This window comes from Podarcis raffonei, chromosome 1, assembly GCF_027172205.1.
Source record: "Podarcis raffonei isolate rPodRaf1 chromosome 1, rPodRaf1.pri, whole genome shotgun sequence".
NCBI lineage: Eukaryota > Metazoa > Chordata > Lepidosauria > Squamata > Lacertidae > Podarcis > Podarcis raffonei.
Genome location: NC_070602.1, coordinates 120,152,014 through 120,175,677, shown reverse-complemented (window position 1 = coordinate 120,175,677; position 23,664 = coordinate 120,152,014). Strand labels below are relative to the sequence as shown.

At 45.1% G+C, this 23,664-nt stretch overlaps 2 protein-coding genes across 4 annotated transcripts in view; one reads left to right on the top strand and one right to left on the bottom strand.

Annotated features, from left to right (window-relative positions):
- The window catches only part of PMS1 (PMS1 homolog 1, mismatch repair system component), a 54,330-nt gene extending 41,999 nt beyond the window's left edge, over positions 1-12,331 (bottom strand). Inside the window, exons 1-4 of one of the 2 annotated variants that reach the window (XM_053360290.1) lie at positions 12,223-12,331; positions 7,632-7,785; positions 5,319-5,501; positions 3,439-3,541 (exon numbers count right to left, since the gene is read on the bottom strand). In XM_053360290.1, the coding sequence (XP_053216265.1) occupies positions 3,439-3,541; positions 5,319-5,501; positions 7,632-7,763 (418 nt within the window). In that variant the 5' untranslated portion in view covers positions 7,764-7,785; positions 12,223-12,331. The remainder of the gene's footprint in view (positions 1-3,438; positions 3,542-5,318; positions 5,502-7,631; positions 7,786-12,222) is intronic. The other variant, XM_053360298.1, reaches the window with a different exon arrangement.
- A 91-nt stretch (positions 12,332-12,422) lies between these two features.
- Positions 12,423-23,015, top strand: ORMDL1 (ORMDL sphingolipid biosynthesis regulator 1). 2 transcript variants are annotated; one of them, XM_053360316.1, is made up of 4 exons: positions 12,423-12,506; positions 14,946-15,133; positions 19,533-19,684; positions 21,301-23,015. In XM_053360316.1, the coding sequence occupies exons 2-4, from the start codon at positions 14,960-14,962 to the stop codon at positions 21,434-21,436; spliced, it is 462 nt and encodes a 153-aa protein (XP_053216291.1). In that variant the 5' UTR covers positions 12,423-12,506; positions 14,946-14,959; the 3' UTR covers positions 21,437-23,015. The 2 variants fall into 2 exon arrangements, with proteins under 2 accessions (XP_053216291.1, XP_053216284.1); XM_053360309.1 differs by having other exon boundaries at positions 12,435-12,542.
- The last annotated feature ends 649 nt before the right edge of the window (positions 23,016-23,664 follow it).

Genomic DNA, 23,664 nt, shown 5'->3' with positions numbered 1-23,664 from the left:
TCACAGGTACCAGGGCAGGATTACCACGAGACCTACTCACCCACGGTCAAATATGAGAGCATTCGGCTGATGCTCAAGATCGCTGCGGAGGAGAAACTGCATGTTTCCCATCATGACATTAATACAGCTTTTTTGTACGGAATTTTGAACGAGGAGCTGTACATGCTTCCACCTGACGGGATGCAGATACAGAAGGGAATGGTCTGTAAACTGCGGAAATCCTTGTATGGTCTCAAGCAGAGTGCCAGGTGTTGGAACACAAAACTCACTGAAACGTTGCTTTCTCTAGGTTTTCACCAGGGCAAAGCTGATCCATGTGTGTTTGTCAAGGAGGAGGGGCAAAACAAACTGTATTGTTTATGTTTTGTTGATGATCTTCTGATGTTTTGGAAGAATCAGGCTTTTTACCAAAGCACCCTAGCTCAGCTGAAGGAGCACTTTGACATGAAGGATCTTGGTGAGGTATCCAACTATCTTTCTCTGCAGATGGAGAGGGACCAAGCAGGTAATTTTCTGGTACACCAAACACAGAAAATTACTGATGTATTAACCAGGTTGAATTTGGTTGATGCAAACCCAGCAGACACACCGATGGTGACAGGTTACCAGGTAGACAGTACTGCTGAAGCGTTTTCTGACACAACGCTGTACAGATGCATTCTAGGCAAGTTGAATTTCATTGCTAGATGTTCGAGACCTGACATTGCTGTAAGCACTAACCTGCTTAGCAGACATGCTAACAATCCTACTGTTCAGGATTGGAAAGCTCTGAAGCGCATAGCCCGGTATTTGAAAGGGACTATGCACTACAGGCTGAGGTTCACCAGTCAGAAGACTGGAGGTCTTGAAATCTTTGCAGATGCAAGTTTTGGAAGTGACACCACGGATGGTACAAGCACTTCTGGAGTATGCTACATGTACAACCACTGCCTGTTTGACTGGTTGTGCAAAAAGCAGACGACAGTTAGCCTAAGTTCCTGTGAAGCAGAACTCAATGCTCTGTCTTTTTCACTCATGGATTGTGAATGGTTGATGCAACTGTTTAAGGACATTGGGGTTTCTGTGAAATGTCCTATACAAGTGTATCAAGACAATAGATCTTGTTTGGCTTTGCTAAACTCAGAGAGTTGCAAGCAAAGAACCAAGTACTTGCAGATTAAGCTACATCGTGCAAGAGAGTGTATTCAGAAAGGACTCATTCAGGTGTCCTACATGCCAGGAAATGAAATTCCTGCTGATCTGTTGTCTAAGGTTGTTAACAGAGAACAACTGAAGGTTTACGCACAAAGGTTGCAATTGGGTTGAACCACAGGTACTACAGGTTACACGGAAAGGGGGAGGATGTTAGGATATTTCCGTTCCACCTTAAAAGGGAGCAGGATGTTTGTATAACAGCCTGCGTAAGTTCCTGTCTCACAGGATGTTTATGTTGTAAGTTCGTTTCGTTTTTGCCTGTCTTGTCTGAGCAGTCGGAGCAGACGGTCATGTCTCCTTTGTTCTGACCAACGCCTAATAAACTGTAAATATGCATGTTCTGCTCTCATGCCTGTGCAACTTCTTGCTGTGTGAATTCTGCTGTCAGAGTGTGCACTAAGCCTGAGGCTTAGTGTCGCTGAATTGCTGATATTGCCTGACTACGGGAGGTCGATGGATCGTCCGGCATCCGAGCTTGGGGCTCAATGGATTCTTATCTCCCTGGCAGTATCCCAACAATGCTACCACTACATGAGATATACAAGCACAAACTTATGGCAGCTAAACTGGCACAGCTCCACCAGCATGACAGCCATGCCAGATTGGAGACATCTTTATGATTATGATTATGATTATTAAAATTTGCAAACTGCCTTAGATCTGCAGGTCTCAGGGTAGTTCACAAGATAGAATCGCAATGCAGTGGTACCTCAGGTTACAGACGCTTCAGGTTACAGACTCCGCTAACCCAGAAATAGTACCTCAGGTTAAGAACTTTGCTTCAGGATGAGAATAGAAATCATGCTCCGGTGGCACGGTGGCAGTGGGAGGCCCCTATAGCTAGGAGAGCCAGTGTGGTGTAGTGGTTAAGAGCGGTGGACTCATAATCTAGTGAACCGGGTTCAATTCCCCACTCCTCCACATGCAGCTGCTGGGTGACCTTGGGCCAGTCACACTTCTCTGAAGTCTCTCAGCCTCACTCACCTCACAGAGTGTGTGTTGTGGGGGAGAAACGGAAAGGAGAATGTTAGCCACTTTGAGACTCCTTAGGGTAGTGATAAAGCAGGATATCAAATCCAAACTCTTCTTCTTCTTCTTCTCTTCTAAAGTGGTACCTCGGGTTACGAACAGTTTCAGGTTAAGAACGGTCCTCCAGAACAAATTAAGTTCTTAACCCCAGGTACCACTGTATATAAAAACACAAAAGACATAATGAAAATAATAAAAAAAGAAGAACCTAATATCCCCTCCTCCCCATCACATTTTAAAAGGGCCATTGGATGTCAATCAGCCAAAGGCCTGGTGAAAGAGGAACGTTTCTGCCTGGTGCCTAACAGTGTATAATGAAAGTGCCAGGCGGACTTCCCTGGGGAGAGCATTTCACAGACGGGGAGCCACTGCAGAAAAGGCCCGTTCTTGTGTTGCCACCCTCCAGACCTCACGTGAAGAAGGGTCTCAGAAGATGATGTCAGAGTTCGGATAGGTTCAGTCAGATGGGCGGCATACAAATGTTGTTGTTGTTACTATTACTACTGATACTACTATTATTACCATTATTATATGGGGAGAGAACCCTTCAAATACCGTATTGGCCCGAATATAAGCCACACCCGTAAATAAGCCCGCACCTTTAAAATTCAAGTGGTGAGGGAGAAAAAAAGTCAATACCCGGATATAAGCCGCTCCTTATATCAGGCACTCACACCCGTAAATGGCAAATGTAGAAGAAAATCCTACGGGTCCTATAGAGGACCCACAATTGAAAGCGATGAATGACATTAGAATTAACTGCACAACAGCATCAATCTCGCAAATCGGCAACAAAACATTATTTTGTTCCGTTTTACCGTATGTATGTTTCAGCAGCGATGTCGTAAAAGCCAATTTTGGTAAGGTCGCGAATTTAAGCTGCACTTTTTCACGGTTGGAATTTGGGGGTAAAAAGTGCGGCTTATATTCAAGGCCAATACAGTATTGAAAATGGCCTGGGTTCATTTAACCCAGTGCAAGTGGAAGCCAGCCCAAGGGCTCCCACTAGGACAACATAGCTCCCCCCATCTCCTCCTCCCGCAACCCCCCCCCCATGCACGCCAGAGGATTGAGAGAATCCTCTCATGGGCAGCCCGCGATGGGAAGAGAGCGAACGGACTGTTTTCTCTGGCCAGCTGAAATGCTCCTGCAGATGGAATGGTCCAAAGAGTGCGATACTGAATTCCTCCCCATAAATGCTGTTAACGGCCCTACCTTGTCCGAGATGAGACGGCTTTTGAGAAGTGACGTGACCGCTTCTATCCAGCAGGTACTGGGTGCTGAAATCGTCAGAAGCGGTCTTGGTTGTAATCAGGACCTAGAAGCGGAAGGTGCTGGCATCAAACGGAAGCTTCCAAAATCATTTGGTAGAGTCTGCTCTCCTGCTTGCCAACCCCTGCTGCCATCTTCCCACATATTAATCGCCTGGAGCTTCCCCTTGGCTACCCCATACAACAACTCAGCTCACTTGTCCCCTGCCAATCCCAAAGCGATTTCTCTCTTCCATATTGCAGCCCCACTGTGCACCTGTTTTCGCCTTCACGCCAATACCCATGTGCTCCTCCTCTTTCTGTGCAACCCTCCTTGCACCCAAACCACCCTTCTGGTAGCTTCCTGTATCCTCCACCTCCTTCTCCCCACACACATTGCAGCTGCTAAGCACCCTTCTCACCTTCTGCGTAGCTGTGAGGTCGCCCCCCACCTCCTCTTCCGCAGACCCTTTTATCTTTGAACCCAATCCCATGCCTCCTATTCCCTCTCCCCGCTGCCCCATTTTCACCTTCACTCCTTTTTCCTCTACCCTCCTCCTCAGTTTTCCTCAACTCTCCCTTGCACGTTGATCACCCCCTATTTCCGTGTCTTATCTAGGGCTGGGAGAGATCTGGTTTTCAACCTCACAATATGTTGCCAACCAAAAGGCGCAATATACCGATATATCACCATGTCTGCAATAAGGACGGAACATTGGCTGGGCTTGCGGTTTTTCCTGCATCGTGATTTTTGCCAGGGCCTCCTCTTGTGATTCGCTGCCTCTTGCATGAGGCAGGAGGGGAGAACTGAGCCGTTAGAGTTAATGGGGGCTGCAGGAATCGAGAGAAGCCTTTTCTCACACTGTGTGTGTGTGTTATGCAAAAATCACGATTCACGATATATTGCCAGGTCAAAAATTACAAAACTGGCATCACAATATGGACTTCAAACCAGTTTTGGACAATACACTGATACATCACCCCAGTCCGAGTCATATTCTCTCTGCTTTTGTGCAGCACACTTTTACATGCACACATTATTCTTTGCCCTTTTTCCGTCCTCCTCCGTTCTCCTCGCTCTCCCTTCCACACAAAACACCATACCCATTTTCTTGCCGCCGCCTCCTCTCCTCCTTTAGCATCCTTTGTGCACACACCATGTACTAATCTGTGCTACTTTATCAATAATAATAATAATAAATTACTTATACCCTGCCCATCTAGCTGGGCCTCCCCAGCCACTCTGGGCAGCTCCCAAAAGAATATTAAAAACATGATAAAACATCAAACATTAAAAACTTCCCTAAACAGGGCTGCTTTCAGATGTCTTCTCAAAGCCAGATAGTTGTTTACTTCCTTGAAATCTGGTGGGAGGGCATTCCACAGGGTGGGTGCCACTACCGAGAAGGCCCTCTGCCTGGTTCCCTGTAACCTCACTTCTCGCAGTGGAGGGAACCGCCAGAAGGCCCTCGGAGCTGGACCTCAGTGTCCAGGATGAACGATGGGGGAGGAGACGCTCCTTCAGGTACACTGGGCCGAGGTCGTTTAAGACAAACAGAATCTTAAGAGCAAGTCTGTCGGCTTGTTTTGTGCGAGGAGGTTAAGTTCCGTTGACGGATGTTGTACGTTTATGGGTGTGTCCTTGTTAGCATCTTCTGAATTACTACATTGAATCCAGAAGTTTAGGTTTGAAGGCAACACATGGTACCCGGAGTGAAATGTAGAAATGTGATAAGGTACTATGGATTATTTGAACCTAAAAGAACCTTACCTGAAATACTTGCACTCAGGCCAATCCAGAATAATTTAGACAAATAAGCACCTGAAACTATGTTAGGCTTTTACCTCAGACATGCTACAAATTGAACCCAAAGCTTCACCACGGAAACCGTATGTTGCCAAGTTTTCAAGGTCCTCAGATGAGCTTATTTTTGAAGTGTAGTGTTTCACTGCCGCAACAGGAACATCCGCTGCCTTGATCCCATCACCGTTATCTCGAATTTCAATCTTATCAAAACCATAGTTTTCCTAGTTAAAAGAACACACACAAACACATCAGGTGTGTAACCGGACACTGTTTAACTCTTCTCAATACATATCATATTCATAATTGTCAAAGAGCTCCAAAAATATGTGTACTTTTATAGGCTACAGGGCCTGTAAGCATGCACACAATTTATGGTGTACCACAAATTCTACGGACATTAATTCTGATGAAATTTTAGCCCGTTTCCATAAGAATTTTTTTTAAAAAACAACAACAACATCCTTCTACTGGAACCAAAATAACAGAGTTTTCCAAACCCAAATACAACTGCAGAGGGACAATTTGGGGGGATCACAATTAACCCTTTCCTCCCCAGATATGACCCATCCCCCCCCCCCCGAAATCACCACTCTCCTGCCACAATTAGGCTTGGGGAGAGTCCTATACAGTTGTACCTTGGAAGTTGAACGGAATCCGTTCTCGAAGTCCGTTTGACTTCCAAAATGCTTGCAAACGAAGGTGTGGCTTCCGATTTTGCTTCAACAAAGCAAAAGATTGCAAGCAAAGTTCAGAAAATTATCAGCCGGCACTGTATCTGGAAAGACTTCTGCATTCTCAAACAATCCCCTTTGGTTTCAATTGCTAGTCCTGAAGGCAAGTTAAACCAGATTATCCAGATTGTCAAAAGGAGCAGCAACATACAAGAGAAATCTTGGAAAACCTGCTCTTTTTAGAGGTTCACGTGTATATACCTTGGGTCCAAAATCTGTAATTCCTCAGGGCTGTTTTCCACATTATATTTGTTGACACTGGTATTCCCTTGCTAATCAATCCCACATGAAAGCCTACTGCCTACTTATGAAACATAGAGAGATATGCAGAGAATCTGGTGGCACACGGTTACCGCACTGTGCCTTGTAGATTTGCACCTGGACTCCATGCTACCCTTTTAGACACTGCTGGGTACATGGGTCCCGTGGCTTTCATCCTGATCCTAAACCCTGTTCGGTTCAATGGCCATAATTTCAACACACAGCTATCGAAGATCTTCTTAAAGACCTTCAGCAAGGAACAGTCCATCACCCCATCCAGACAACTGGTTCATTTCCAAATTGCCATCAATATATTCCTCCCAACTTGCAACTAAAATCCACTGCCCTGTAATGTAAGCCCATTGGAACTAACAGAAGCAACTCATTGCCTTGTTCTATATAACCCCCCCCCCTCCAGTATTTGAGGAGTGCAAACAACCTGAAAATAGTGTTTTGGAAGACAAAAGAAGCAATAAGAGTTAAATCTATGCTTTATAGTTGAATATTCAACTAATCTACCGCCTCTGCATAGAGATTCCTCATATGTCCTTCTGAAAATAGAGTATTTGATCTTACTGGGTGAAGTATTTTAAGAGGAATTCTGTTGCTGCTGCTGCAAGGATTTTTTATATATATATGAAAATAAAATATGTTTTAGGAAAAGCAGAGACCTCTACATTTCAGAAAACATTTATTGTAACCCCCTTCCTAAACGCATTCACTCCCTCCATTTTCAAATAGGCTACCAGAAGCTTTCTTCAAGTAAACAGCGTTCAAGTGAGCAAAGTCTGTAAAATGTAAATTGTGATCCTCAAACAAACAAATGATTAACCCCACAGAAGTCATAGAACCAGTCCACAAACTTGTTTCAATGACACTCAACTTGTTTCTAACACACTCAGTGGAACAATTATTATTTTTTGGTACGTACTGAATGTTAATAATTATTCCACATGAATAGTCATATGCAAAAATATGATTTCCTTTCAAAATGAAATCTTGAGTTCAACAGGGAGCTCTACAATTATACGCACACATTTTCAATCAAGAACTTACCAGCCAAAACCCAACATCTCTAGATCATAGACACAAACAAAGGGATCTGCATTTCAGCAAAGTTCAATTTCCTTGCGCTTGGCAGGTTTAAGGAACTTCAGAATGATTTATATGGTGCCTGCGTGAATTCAAGCTATACATCCATATAAACTGCCAAAGATTATCAGATGTTGACAGAAAGGTGTTTGTGAAATTTTAAAGCACAACTATATAAAAGAATGCACTATTCAAACCTTCATGCAACAACAAATGAGTATTATTGTATTCCCATCCACGTTCCAGTTTTAGCTTAATGTGACTTACCAATTTAACATCAACATTTGTTGCGTTAGCATCCAAAGAATTCTCTAATAGTTCTTTAACCACACTGACAACAGACGTTATCACCTGCGAACTCGAAACCAGCCGGATAGTTTCTGCTGCCAACTGCTTCATTTCCAGGCTTTCAGGATCAAATCTGAACGGGGAAATATAAATAACACAATTTTATGAATGTAGTTTTTTTAAAAAAATTATTTGCTCATTTCCAACACAGAAGTGACTGGGGTAAAATATAAAATAAGATAGAAGCATAGGACGATGTTAAATTGCAGGTGTCGTTTTACTGAACTCAGTACCTGTTGCATATTGCATGTATAATCAGAGCCTATTTCAGTAAAAGTAGACAGCTGTGTTCTTGTAACACTTGGTTTATCTTCAGGGACCAATTTCAGGTTTTGATGGAAGTGGGCCGATGGGGAGGGAAGGGTTAAATGACCCAAAGACCCACTGCTGAATATTTTCAAGATTACATTGCAAAAAAACAAAAAACAAAACCCAGTGTATTTTAAGAGCACACTGCACTTTTGTCGTCGATAGACTAGTTCAGACATAGCTTAGCATTGTAAGAATGAGACTGTGACCCAGTTTGCCTGACATGCTAAGCCAGGGGTCGGCAACGTGTGGCCCATGGACCGGATGCAGCCCACGAAAACCATTTTACCAGCCCACGAGCCGCCCCCAAACCGAGCCGCCCACTTGACAAGTCCCCCGCGTGCTGCACTAAACCAGCGCGGCGTGGGGACTCGTTTCCGCGGCACCGGAAATCACGTCTGCGCATGCGCAGATACCAGAAATCATGTATGTGCATGTCCAGATGCCGAAAACCACTTCTGCGCAGGCACCGTTTTCGGCGTCTGGGCATGCGCAGAAACAATTTCCGGCGCTGTGGACATGTACAGACGCGATTTCCGGCATCGTGATGCACCAGTCTGGCCCACAGACGATCTCCATGAGAGTGATCTGGAATAGTACCAGGAAGCCTAAAGGAAGAAGATAAGACCTTATATTTATACGCAACAGTAGCAGCAAGGCTATTGATTGCGAAAAACTGGAAAAGTGGTATAATACCGACAAAAACAGAGTGGCTTGCCAAATTATTGGAGTATTACAATATATCCAAAACAATGGAAGAAATTGGAAGGATTTCAAAAGAAAAGATAGATAGGGACTGGAAGGTGTTTAAAAGATACTTGCAAAATCTTATCGAAAAATCAGAACTCCTATTAGAATAAACAAGTTCCGTTTCAAATACTGAAATATCAAATAAGATGGATAACCATGTGTAATAGAAAAAGAAGTATGAAATTAGGCTAAAGGTGTGTGAAAGTAATAGAAGTGGAAAGAAATTGTAATTGAGTAGATTGGAGGTCAAACACAAAGATGGGGTGAGGGGTGGTGGATGGTGGATGGTGATGGGAAAAGGAATTATTTGTGGGATTGAGTGTAGGTATGTTTGAACACTTTTAAGGATTGTATGAAATGTATGTTTGTATGCTTGTATATGTGTATTAATGATGAACTATTTTAACAATAAAAACTTATATATATAAAAAAAGAGAGTGATCTGGCCCATGGCCGGTAAACCTTGCCAACCCCTGTGCTAAGCCAAACCATGGGTTAACATGAGCGTGTGAGACCCCAGAGACAACTGTGTTCAGTTGTAACTGGAGACACTGAGATTATGTACGGGTGTTTTTTAATGTGTAGATATATTTTCAAGAGCAGAATCATTATTTATAGACTGTGATCTACAAAACACTGATTTCGGTATATTCAAACACAGAACCCCCCACAAAACATCCCACCGACGTCCAAGGCAGTCAATACAAAGTAGTTAACAAAGCTCATCCGTTGAGGTGAGTGATTTAGACTGAACATGGAAGGAATGTTCCTGAAAGCATACACACTATATTCTCGTTTTGTATGAGTAGTGTGATCTTGGTTGGGTTGCTAAAAAAGAAACATGTTCCATTTCTTTTCACAGTGAGGCTATCAAGCCCTCCTGCTATACAGAAGTGGTCCAATGTTGGGCAAAGTTGGAGGGGGCTGTCTGCTGGGAGCCATTATTTGGACACTATGGAAGGACAGTACTAGAAGCAACACATTTCTGAAGAACATCTCCTGGGAACCATCAGTGGGGAGAGCAAGGCACTGTTGCTCTCAGCTCCTGCTTGCATTGGAATCTGGTTGGCTACTGGACTCGATGGGCCTCTGGCCTGATCCAGCGGTACTCTTACAATGTGTGGCCCTTGTGTCTGACTGGGTGATGTGTGCCCAATATACCTTACAGCACACCCTTGTATAGGTAAAGGTAAAGGGACCCCTGACCATTAGGTCCAGTCATGGCCGACTCTGGGGTTGCGGCGCTCATCTTGCTTTACTGGCTGAGGGAGCCGGCGTACAGCTTCCGGGTCATGTGGCCAGCATGACTAAGCCGCTTCTGGCGAACCAGAGCAGCGCACGGAAACGCCGTTTACCTCCCACCGGAGCGGTGCCTATTTATCTACTTGCACTTTGATGTGCTATCGAACTGCTAGGTTGGCAGGAGAAGGGACTGAGCAATGGGAGCTCACCCCGTCGCGGGGATTTGAACCGCCGACCTTTTGTTCGGCAAGTCCTAGGCTCTGTGGTTTAACCCACAGCGCCACCCGTGGCCCACACACCCTTTGTGTTTGTGTGTTTGTTAAATGCAAAAACTGGACCAGCCAATGACTGAATGCAACCACACTGATTCAAAGGCGTTGCCCACGCTCCTGGTACTGGCCTGGAACAGTACAGTGGTACCTCAGGTTACATACGCTTCAGGTTACAGACTCCGCTAACCCAGAAATAGTGCTTCAGGTTAAGAACTTTGCCTCAGAATGAGAACAGAAATCGTGCTCTGGCGGCGCGGTGGCAGTGGGAGGCCCCATTAGCTAAAGTGGTGCTTCAGGTTAAGAACAGTTTCAGGTTAAGTACAGACCTCCGGAACGAATTAAGTACTTAACCTGAGGTACCACTGTACTGGCTAACCTTTGCCTCCCTCCCCAGAGGCTGCTTTTCTGGCTTTCTTTACCCAATTAGCTTAGTTGGCAGAGCAGTGGTTTCCAACCAGTGCGCTGTGGCACCCTGGGGTGCCTTGAATCCTGGACAAGTGTGCCACAAACAGCACCAGCCTCTATCCCTCCCTCCTTCCTTCCCTTCCTCCTCTGCCCTCTCATGTCTCTGCCTCCAGAGGCACACACAGCAGTTTGTTGGCAAATTGTGCTTCTGCGGCTGGCCAGGGGGTGCCGGTGGCCAGGAGTTAAGGTGGCATTGGAGTAAGCAGGCGAGGGTTCCCAAGGAGAGGGGAGAGGAGACAGGGCTGAGGGAACCCTCCACAAGGGAGGGTGTCCAAAAAAAGGGGTGAAGAGATGACGGCTCGGCAGGGGTGGGGTGACGTAACTGAGCTCCTGAGATTCGGAGCACCTTTTTTCAAAGGGGAGCCACAGAAAGAATCGCCATTCAAAACTCCCATTGTTCTAGGTGCGTTTTGCGACAGGGAATTTTATTAGCGCAAGCAGTTTCTGAGCTCTGGGCGCAGTACCGCGCCTAAGGTTTCAGATTAAAATCGTAGAGTGGAAGGAAAAGAGGACCTTTTTCTGCCTCCCCACTTCCAGCCACTCTCTGAAGAATATACCTTATTTTTCGCTCTATAAGGTGCACTTTTTCCCTCCTAAAAAGTAAGGGGAAATGTGTGTGCGTCTTATGGAGCGAATGCAGGCTGCGCAGCTATCCCAGAAGCCAGAACAGCAAGAGGGGTCGCTGCTTTTGCTGGCTTGTTGGTTTTTGAACGTCTGATGTAGATTTTTTCCAATTATGTTGTTCTGTATGGTCAATGACTATAAAGATTATCGTATCGTAATTGACTTGCACCTCCTGGCTACATCCATGTTAGGGGTGTGTGCGTGCTGAAGAGGACCTCGGCTCCTAGGAGCTGACTCCTACAACCAGAAAGTTGATGGCTCAAGCGACAACTGCCGGCAGGATAGCTGTGTTGCAGGGTTGGGCTAGATGACCCCGCTGGATCCCTCCCAACTTTACAATTCTGTGTGCAATACTGTATTTGCATACTGAAGTCAGTTTTTAGATGCCACTGGACTGGGGGTGTATGTGGCAAAAATAACAGAACCTGAAGTTTCTTAGGCCCAGAAAGCTTCGAAACCCACCCTCCATATAATCTCTCCGCCAAGGCGCAATTTCTTCCTTCGCTTGCATTCGGTGCCACAATCCAGGCCTAGAGCAAAGCGCAGGAAGGTCTTCGGAGCAGGGGTGCCAACTGGAATAAAATATGGGGGGGGCAGGTAAGTCCCACCCCACATAACCGATCGCATGACGCGGTGCATGCACGCGGACTGAACTGCAATGCCTCCGATATTGCAATATTTTATATGGGGGTGGGGGCTGTTGGGGCGAAGGGACCTCGATCCCCAGGGACTGTCTTCTATGCAGCGCCGCGAGGCCAGAGGAAGGCGAGGGAAAACAAACAAACAAACAAAGAAGCAGCCCCCCCTGCACCCAAAAAAAGCAGCTCGTCAGGCCGGCCCCCCGCTACCTGTTCCGGGGCGGCCACGCAAGCCGGCCGAAGAAACTCCCCCTTCTCTCCGCCTCCGGGAACGAGGCGCGCTCCGAGCCGCTCCCCACACCGCTCGCGCACACGCGCGCGCACACCTCGGCCGGAGGAGCGGCGGGGGCGGGGCCGAGACGCGCCGGCCAATCAGCTGCTCCGCCTTCTCCCAGGGCAACGTTCCACGGCGGTGGCCAGAAGGGGCGGTCAGCGTTTGCAAGCGAGCCGGGGCTGCCGAGGAGGGTCCGTCGCCGAGTGCATCTCCCCTCCCGGTAAGGGTGAAGAAGGCGCGCTGTGCCGCGGGGCGGGTAGGTGAATGGATGGTTTTGTGTGTGCGCGCGCCAAGGCCGTCGTTATGCAACTGGTGGCGGCGGCGGTGCGGGGGGCCGTGCGCTCCGTGCAAGCGCGGCTCCTCTGCGCAACAAAAGGCGGCTGCACCCTTCGGGGAACAATGCAGAGAGCTCTGCTGCTGCTGCTGCGTCTGCGTCCTATAGGCATTGCACGGAGGCCTCTTCTTGCTGCTGGTATTTAAATGCAGCAATTGCTTTAGAGGTGTGTGCCCCGTCTTTTTTAGCAAAGGCGCGCCTCTCCGCTTCGAGACAAAGGATCCTCAGTAAGCTGCCGTCATGTCTCGGGCCGAGCCCGTTGCATCTGCCATGATCAGGGTGTCGGGGCTGGTGGCGATGGTGTGCTGCTGGCAAGGAGAGAGAGAAATGGATGCAGGCGTTGCCGAAACAAATGCACGGGGGTGGGGGTTGCTGAACGCAAAAAGTGGCTTGAGCTGTGCGGAGCTTGGGGGGGGGGTGAAATAGACGTGCAGTTTTGCTTGGCCCACACTGGGGTGTGAACCGGAGGAGGAGGAGGAGGAAACGATGTTTACCTTTTCCCCATATATATAGTGCACCCCATAGAGACAGACGTACAGTAGTTGTGTATCCTGTTGCAAAGCAGGAATGCACCCCGAGGCGTGCACATTTTAAGAACGTGGTGAAACAATGGCCTCTCGCCCTGGAAGCAAACTATTGGGAAAGAGTTCTTCTCCGCTTTCTTTTATAGTCAGATGTTGTTTGCAAGCAACATGCCCGTATACTTGCCACTAAAGCCGTTTTAGAGCTTTGGGTTTAGTGGAGCTAGCACCCCAAACAACTCCAGTTCTAAAAAGTTCAACTCTCGAGAAAGGATGCAGTTTTATTGCTAGATGAGCCTCGGTTGATTTACTGGGACAGTGATTAATTTTCAAGTATGCACATTTTTTATAATGCCCTAAGTCTTTGTGCTGATGTGGCTTCGGTCTTGTACTCATTCTTGAGGATCTTGCTCCCACAGCTTCCTCAACCTCGGCCCTCCAGATGTTTGTGGCCTACAACTCCCATGATCCCTAGCTAGCAGAACCAGTGGTCAGGGATGCTGGGAAATGTAGTCTCAAAAAACATCTGGAGGGCTGAGGAAGCCTGGTCTTGAGAATAATTGTTACTGTGTGTGTGTGTGTGTACAGTCAATTTACATTAAACTATATTCTCATTTGGGGACTCAGGTGGGTGAGTATGCACATATAGGAGGGACCAGAGCATAACTGAACATTGTTTTCAAGGAGGCATCCTTCACCAGTCAGGTATTACGCGTCTCCTAGTACAATAAGGAAAATGCAAAAGGGAAAATGGAGTGAACGTTCTGTTTAAAATTGACAACACACTTGCTAGTGTCTCCTTGGCAATAAGACTTGGACCTGACACAGGCTTTCCACAAAGTCTCTATTCCCAACATAATGCAAATTATTCTCATCCTTGGTGTCAGTCATTTCTTGAATGACAAAACTGGATCCCATTATTAAGAAGATGCAATGGAACTCTCTTTTTAAAAAAAGAAGGCTGAGTTTTAGGAAATTGACGATCTTACACCCTCTCATTTTCTTTCATCCAAAATATAAACAAAGCTAGGGGTCCTTTACCTTTTTACCTGTTCTTAAATTGACCTTTTTGCATGTACAGAATTCTGTGACTGATTTTACATTGCATAATGTGCATTGAAATAAGCATTCAGTGTGTGTTTTTAAGCCTGATGTTTAGGTAATGTTAACTAATGTTGACATTTTATGCTTAAATTCTGAGTATTTCTGAATAGAGGATTGACTACACTTTCTATCAAACTTATTTCCCTCCCTAATTTGGGGGGGGGGCTGGCTTATTTCTTCTATGGAATGTCATAAAATTGATCTGTGATTGACTAACTTCATAAAATTGCAGCAACCTCTAAAACTGACAGCTTATAAACATTCAAAAAGCTTATTTAACTTCCATCAGCCTTAACTCTTTGTTTGCAGGGGAGGTGTGTGTGTGATATATGTGGAATTTTTGTTGCTTTGAAGGCAAATGAAACTAAAGTCTGTTGAAACTAAAGTGCCTCTGAACTCAAGCACTTCTTATACACTAAGCCACAAACATTGCTGCCAGGTAGAGATAGGTCTACTTGTAAAAATGGAGATACTGGGCGTGTAATTTTGCAGCGCAGTTAAAAAGCAAGCCAGGAGTTGGTGATACACTGTTTTGAAATACCAGATATCGTTTTAACCTATGAGAAAGATGCTAAAGGTGTTTTGTGGAGCAATTACTTGTTATGGTCACGTCTGTAGTCTTCCAGTGGTATGTAGAATGTAACAGGTATCCCTGACAAAGCATACTTTCTTTCAACCTTTCTGCAATATTACTTTTCAGAATAAGAAAAGAAGATGAATGTCGGGGTTGCCCACAGTGAAGTAAATCCCAACACAAGAGTAATGAACAGCAGAGGAATGTGGCTCACGTACGCTCTTGGGGTTGGCTTGCTCCATATTGTCTTGCTGAGCATTCCGTTCTTCAGTGTTCCGGTTGCATGGACCTTAACCAATGTTATTCACAATTTGGTAAGTACCCTACAAAGCAACGGAGAAAGAAAGGTGATACTAAGATACCTGTTACGAGGTAGAGGCCCGGCAAGGCTCCTTTTCCAAAAAACAATTGAGGCTGTCGAATAGTGTCTTGAAATTCGTCAAAACAGAAATGTCATTGGAGTCAATCCATTCCGTTCCCAAGACGATAAATAACATGTTTAATCTCATCGTCTGGATGCAGAATGATCTATTTGGGGGCGGGCTCTTAAACGCACCCGAGGACATAAAACAGGAACAAAAATAAACATTAGGAATATTCAAATAAGATGGCCATTGAAAGCACTCTTGCTCATCTGAAAACTCGTGAGGAATTTAAATGACTTCATTGGACCTCTAGAGCAACAATTGCGTTCAATCCAGGGCGCTGGATTCTCCCCAGCTAAGCTGCTTGAGGTCCCCTCCTGATAGTGGCGTTACTTGCCTGTTGAGGCCTCCCGGGACACCCCCAAATAAAGACACAGTTCACACAACATCTTTGTTTTGGTTTTTGGCATAATTTTGGCCACAACCTTATTGAATTACAGTATGTGAGTGGTTGCTTAGGCCTTGGTTAGCGACTATCTGTTCCCAAATAGAGGTAGGAGCAGAACTGAAAACCGCAAGCCTGCGGAAGTCAGTAAGGGTAGACATTTTTGGGGAGAGAATAGAGCTGGGCGCCAGGCTCTCACCTCTCCCCAAATGCTCCCAGGGCTCTTGCGTGGCCCTAGCCCCTTCCCAGGGGTTCGGACAAGAGCATGGCGAGCCCCTGGATTCCTTTACCGGAATACCCTTGCTGCAGCAGCATTGGAGGGGCAGGCACAGCCAACCACATCCCCTCCACCAACCAAAATTAACCAATGCCTAACCGCAACCTTACAAGTTGTGACGATTTGCTACGTAGTAGGCAAAAAACCAAATGGCAGCAGCCAATCAGCCAAATGGTAAAAATTCCTACCAGGCCCCTGCTCCAAAGCAGACGACCCCATGACAGGCATAGCAAGGTCGGCACGAACAAACCCTAAATATAGGGAGGGTGGACGGGTAATCTCAACACTGCGCACAGGGAATAAATAGCACCCCATCAATCAAACAATTTTGCAACATTAAATTCCCCCCCAGCAACAATTGGAGGTGTAGGTGTCCTATCAAATTCGTGGCCATTCATACTAACCCGCCCAGCAACAGGGGATGTCATGGTTGCCCCCACCGCAACACGTGCTCTCTCAAGAACCTATGGGCCACTTCCCTACTGGCCTGCGTGTGCTTCTCCCTTTGAAAATGGCCAGAGGGGCTTCTGGGGTCCTCTTGCATTTCTTAAAGGAGTAGGCACTTAACCACTGCAAGAAAAGAAGCCTGCTCTCCAACTCCATAGAGGAATGGGAGAGTTCTGTAGAGGTCTCTGTGAAGATAATGAGGCTCTGGGTTAATAATTTTCAATTCTTTGTGGAAAGGACATCAGTTAGATAGAGACAGCAAGCGGAGACCACCTAACACCGGTCTTGAAAGACCTACACTGGCTCCCAGTACGTTTCCGAGCACAATTCAAAGTGTTGGTGCTGACCTTTAAAGCCCTAAACGGCCTTGGCCCAGTATACCTGAAGGAACGTCTCCACCCCCATCATTCTGCCCGGACACTTGAGGTCCAGCACCAAGGGCCTTCTGGCGGTTCCCTCACTGCGAGAAGCCAAGTTATAGGGAACCAGGCAGAGGGCCTTCTCGGTAGTGGCACCCGCCCTGCGGAATGCCCTCCCACCAGATGTCAAAGAGAATAACAACTACCAGACTTTTAGAAGACATCTGAAGGCAGCCCTGTTTAGGGAAGCTTTTAATGTTTGACGGATTTTAATATTTTGTTGGAAGCCGCCCAGAGTGGCCGGGGAAACCCAGCCAGATGGGCAAGCTATAAATAAGAAATTGTTGTTGTTGTTGCATTCTCCTTCTCAACTGTCCAGTGCTAACTTCACAGAGATGGGGTTAGGTTTCAAGCCATACATTACTGAAGCAACCACCTTCATATAGATGAGCTTTGATCCTTGTGTGCAACTGCAGAGTTTAATTTTGCAAACACTTTGCAATTGTTTGGCACAACAGGTTAAGCATGCAGTAAAATCTTAATGAGAAATGCTATGACTGCCATATTCCCCTGGATAAACAAAGTGCCACCTCAGGGCCTAGGCCTCTGGAGTCATTAGAAAGGCCCGAGAGACTTAGCTGATGCAGGCAAATCTCTGAATAATGTTATTCAGGGAGGCATTTGGTTGATTAAAGCAAGCCAAAGTGGCTTCTTATTTTGTTTACCTTAAATGTCACATTTAAAGAGTCAAATTTATAACTTCTGACACAAGAGGCATCTTGGGGAATATTACTAAGTGCCGTACCTATAAAATATCTCAGCTCTGATGAATTACTCCTGGCCAGTATTAATGCTGCCTGGAGAATTAAGTGTCGATTGTGACTAGCAGATAACTTGCTCGATTTCAGGCACTATGAATGGAGAACTGTGAGATGTTAGACTTCAAATAATTTGCACATTATCTGCTATTAATTAACCTGTAGGTTGTAGGGAAAGGAAATAATTTTAAGTGAGCTGCTTTTACTGTACTGGAGTAACACACAAAGCTCCAGAAACACACTGGCCATTATTTTAAAAATTATTGCTTTCTAGTACCAGCTTATAGACTACCTTTTCTTTTGCTCTTCTCTGAGGGAAAAAAACTCCAGGGCTGCTCCTAAAAGCATTAAAATGGTCTTCCTGTACTTTTTGATGTTGAAAAGGGAACAAATGATATATGAAGAAAGGGAGTTCATGTGGGGAGACCACAACAGCAAAGTCATATTTCGGGCCCTGCCTTCAATTTGCACCTTCAGTTTGTGGTTGAGGGAAAAAAGGTGATTTAGAGTGAAGATTCAGGAGCCGCCTTGTCCTGCTGTGCCCTTTAGGTATCACAGACTTGATTATTTTATTTATTGAAAACATTTACATGCTGCTTAACGTTTCAGAAATTTCCCAACTGGGTGCAGCCTGGGAATTGACCCTGTTTTGCACACAACCAATGCAAAAATCGAAGGGAGAACCTTACAAAACCATTTTGACTTTGAAACCCCTGGAAAATGGGTGGTTGGAATGCTATGTTCTCCTTCAATTGAAGGGAGTGCAATGTTGAGGACACTTAACACCCTTTACACCTGAAGAGACATACTTGAGAAATAAGCAACTTGTTACTTGAGAGCTCCTATCGTGAAACTCACCGGGGCATCACTGTCCCTACCTCTAAATTGCCTTTAAATCAGCTTATTTGGGTCGCACCCCAGCTGCGAATTTCTCCAACATTGGTGTGACTTGCAGCTCAATCCTGGGCAGTTCTATTCAGAAACAAGGCCTGTAGCATTCACTGGGATTTGCCGTATTTTTCGCTCTATAAGATGCGCCAGAGCACAAGACGCACCTAGTTTTTGGAGGAGGGAAACAAGAAAAAAAAATATTCTGAATCTCAGAAGCCAGAACAGCAAGAGGGATCGCTGCGCAGTGAAAGCAGCAGTCCCTCTTGCTGTTCTGGCTTCTGAGATAGCTGCGCAGCCTGCATTCGCTCCATAAGACGCACACACATTTCCCCTTACTTTTTTCCTTCTGAGGAATACCCCTCCCCACCTTCTCACTATATAGAAGGATCTGGCAACTTCTGTTTCAGTGTATCTGAAGAAGTGTGCATGCACACGAAAGCTCATACCAAGAACTAACTTAGTTGGTGTTTAAGGTGCTACTGGAAGGAAAAAAAATTTTTGTTTAGGAGGGAAAAAGTGAGTCTTAGACAGCAAAAAATACGGTATTTAACATTGCTGCCTTCCAACATTAATGTAGGTGCCCCCCTCTGTGCTGAAGAGAAGGGATCATCACATGTTCAGTCTGATGGGCAGGGAAGTAGCAATCTGGGTCCCCATTAAAGCCCTAAATAGAGTAGAGAACTTTAAACCTCTCCCCTTTGCCTCATCCAGTGTTATGTGTACTTTAATCCCCCCTTTTTTTGTTGTTGTTGCTCAGAATCAGAGGAGTCTTGCAGGGCTAAAAATTTTGCTTTGGCTGAAGTTAGCCACCCCCACTCATAGGGTTTTGAGAAAGACCACACAGTCCGTTTCTTTATCAACTATTCAACTTTTCCAAAATAATAAGCTAAGGGGTGTGTCACATAGAGGCCAGCCACTGAGGACAATCGCCATTTGTCTTGGCATTTCTGCGTAGTCATTTTTCGAGCATGGGTACATGTGCAAACACTGAACAAATTCCTCTTTTCGTTCAACAGCAGTTCTTAATGTGGCATGATTATTTCTCACAGAGATTCTGTGTGGTTTTCTAATATTGCCATAGCTTGCCTTTTATTTTATTTTTTCTCCACAGGGAATGTATGTATTTTTGCATGCTGTAAAGGGGACACCATTTGAAACACCTGACCAAGGTAAAGCAAGACTGCTGACGCACTGGGAGCAGCTGGACTACGGCGTGCAGTTTACATCTTCCCGGAAATTCTTCACAATCTCTCCAATTATTTTGTAGGTTTCTTTGTTTTTTTCAAGTTCAACTATGGCAGTGTTTGTAGTCTGGAAATTGTGAAACTGTAATATTTGGTGCGAAAAATCGGTTATTGCATAGGGTAACAACGTGTGAAATCTGCAAAAAAATAATAATTGGGGTCACATATGTTTTACACAATCCTTTACTTCCGTCTACTCAGAAGTAAGTCCCACTGAGTTCAGTAATTCCTCCAACAAAAGAACTCATTTTTTTCTGTTTAGCTGCTTAGAAACATAATCTTATTGCTGTTCCTGCCCTCAGGATACACACACCTACTGCAGTGAAGACTCTCTTAATTGTTTTTTCCTCTTCTTGGATCTTTCATTTCCACCGACTAATGCAGTATCCACGGTATTCTAAGCCAGAGTCAAACTTTGAGCAACCTTATGACAACGGTTGGTAATGCTCACAAGTATTAAGCATGGCCTGTGGGCACTCTGTTGATCATCTGTTTTTCTGAAACAAGCAAGGTAGCAACCTAGATTGTGAAACATGAACTATACAGAGGAATGCATTTGTCCATTGGCAGCTCAGTGGGTATTGCAAATAACGTTATGCAACAACCTGAAATATCGCAAGGAGACTGCTGGCATTCAGCTACAGTATATAAACCGTTTATACCGTAGTATAAACATGGCAATTTGTTGTAGGTAAGTCACTGTCTGTCTGCATCCCCACTCCCTTAGCTTCTTACTCGTTGTAATGATTTATGAGATATTGTATATGATGGTTTGAGTGCTTTGGGAAAGTGCTTTTGTGAATGGATTCAAATTGTCTTGCAAGCCACATACCAGAAAGTCTAACCCAGCGGTCAGCAACCTTTTTCAGCCATGGGCCGGTCCACCGTCCCTCAGACCATGTGGTGGGCTGGACTATATTTTGAAAATAAAAATGAACAAATTCCTATGCCACACAAAGAACCCAGAGATGCATTTTTAATAAAAGGACACATTCTACTCATGTAAAAACACGCTGATTCCCAGACTGTCCACGGGCCAGATTTAGAAGGCGATCAGGCCGCATCCAGCCCCTGAGCCTTAGGTTGCCAAAGGTAAAGGGACCCCTGACCATTAGGTCCAGTCGTGACCAACTCTGGGGTTGCGGCGCTCATCTTGCTTTATTGGCCAAGGGAGCCAGCGTACAGCTTTTGGGTCATGTGGCCAGGAGTACTAAGCCGCTTCTGGTGAACCAGAGCAGCGCACGGAAACGCCATTTACCTTCCCGCCAGAGTGGTACCTATTTTATCTATTTGCACTTTGACGTGCTTTCGAACTGCTAGATTGGCAGGAGCAGGGACCAAGCAATGGGAGCTCACCCCATTGCGGGATTCGAACCGCCGACCTTCTGATCGGCAAGTCCTAGGCTCTGTGGTTTAACCCACAGCGCCACCTGCGTCCTACACCTGGTCTAATCTCTTAAAAGTTCCTGTGACTTCTGCAGTTGGAAATATTTTGTAATAAATGCATATTCTTTGCTGAGATTTTCCCCTTGAACCAATTGTCAGTTCTGAAGTGGTAACTTTATGTATGCCCTTCATTACAAAGAAATTTCTTTCCTTCTGCCCTGTATTCACTCCCCCTTTGTTTTTCTGCAGGTATTTCCTGGCAAGCTTCTACACAAAATATGATCCGGCACATTTCATCCTAAACACAGCTTCTCTCTTAAGTGTACTTATTCCGAAGTTGCCACAGCTGCACGGAGTCAGAATCTTTGGGATCAACAAGTATTAAGCAGGAGAAACGAAACTAAGAGCAATCTGACCAAAACGTGGCATTGACTGCTTGTTTCCCTTGGCGGAAGGAACAGTTTGCAGTGCCACTTATCTAACAATCTATACAACAAGACTTTCTACTCCCAAGATGTGTGCTATTCTTTCAAAGCTATGCGGGAGAGGAATAAGACTTTCTCAAGACGTATCAAACTTAAGTGGTATATCTTTGGAGGAAAGGCTTTGCATAAGGAGCTAGGCAGGCCTAGTTCTATTATGTTAGGTGCACTGGCAGGATATATGCCAAGCTAGCATAAATGAGTCTCAAAAGGAGAATGAGTAATTTGATTGAAGCATAGGCATAATGTTTCACATGCTTAAGACAGCTGTGGTAATGCAAAGTGCATTAGGAAAAGAAGGGGAATTGCCCAAGTTCTCCATTGTAAGAGATGAGTATGGTTTAAATGCTGTAAAGTAGCCAGTTAATGCTTTTTGGGTGTTTTTTAATGTTATTATTTTACATCCAGGATTTTATCTCCAGCTGCAGGAGTTGCCAGGTTAATATTATACTAGCAAGTGCTGTGACTCCATTGTAATGGATTTCATGCCTTATCGGTTCGGGGGCTGAGGTCAAATTTAAAGTCTTTGTTTCATACCAATTTAAACCAATCAATAATGTTTTCCAGACAAAGCTGATCGTTCTAAAACGTCCAGAGTATCTAAACTTACAAAATGATCTGTAGAACTGGGTTCTTTTCCGCCTTGGCTGACCTTAGTGGCTGGGTTCATTAAGACCGAGATATTTCGCCTTCAGTGCAAACTGCTAAATAATTTTTCACCTCCAGAGATGGCTCGCAAAAATGAGAGCCCTGTTTCAGCTAGTAGAAACGCTGTCTCCAGTAGAATATCTGGCCTTGTACAGGCAACAACCATTTTGCACGGGGGTCGTGGGCCTGACCCCAGTGTGCATCGGCTGAGTTCGCATAAGCCCGCTCTGCTCTGTTGTGCCCATGCCCCCTTTTCCGGATACTTCCTTGTCGCACGTGTGCAGTCACACACATATTGGACACGTGCAAAACATTCATTGCCTGTACTCGGCTGGAAATTGCCACGCGGTGGGAAACACACGACACCATAATGTGTTGCCTCCAGATTTCCGCATCCACCCCCTTGTGCTTTACGCAAGTTGTGAAAATTAAGGGTGGACTGCAGGCTTGATTAGAACTGTAAACTGGGGGATTTTTTGCCTTAAGAGCTTAAGGTCTTTGTTTCAGAGTTTGGTACTACCACACCCTGTATCAGCATATTCACAAAAAACCTGATGTGGCAAATACCTCTTGGATAAATCATTTTGTGTGACCCAAGGATGAGGCATGTGTTTCCCGCTGTTGAATGGGGAATGGCTGTGACTTGGTAGCAAAGAAAAGCACCTTGCTTCAATTAAGACTCTGCCTCTTGCCCACAGAGACGTGTGAATTCAAGCTAGTAGTGATTATGCACTAATGGGCTACTTTCAATAAACTATACTTTCCTTGGACTCTGGAAATGTCTGTTAAAATATCAATGTTTTATATTAATAAAGTGAATGACTTTGAGACTGATCATATCAGTACAGTGCATTGTCAAGTACAGTTCACTGTACATAAAAAAAGAAGAGGCAAGCATAACAAATTGTAAATAGAATTATAGTTGTAATGTAGGGCTAGTGTTTGAAACACTACGTACTAAAAATGTATGAAGAGTTGAGTAAGAAGCATTTTCAACAACTATCTAAGACATTGATGTGTTAAGGGTTTTCTGTCTGCCTTTTGACATTTCCCCTCAAATCTGATTTCTGTGATTTATTCAGATTAAAGAAAAAATGCCCTAAGAAGTCTTTCATTTGTTTTAAAAATGAATTAATCAACGCACCATTTTGCTTACCTTCCATAAGCTAACATGGCAGGTTAAGGCTTGCTTACGCAATGTGAGATGCCTGATCTTATGTGAAAATTGTCACGTTAGATGACCTATGATGTTGCAAGAAAGATATGGGTCACTATTAGCATCCATCTGCCTCGGGAGACAATGGAGGAGTGCGCCTTTGGGGTTGAAGTCAAACTGTTGGAAGGTTACGGCGCCTGCTGTGGCAGTAGAGACTGATAGGGGAGAGATAGGTTTGGTTGCAGCTAGGGCAGATGAAGGCGTCTGGTTGTGCTGCTGCAGATATACCACGGTGACCCTTCTATCTGCATTCCTCCTAGCGGTCAT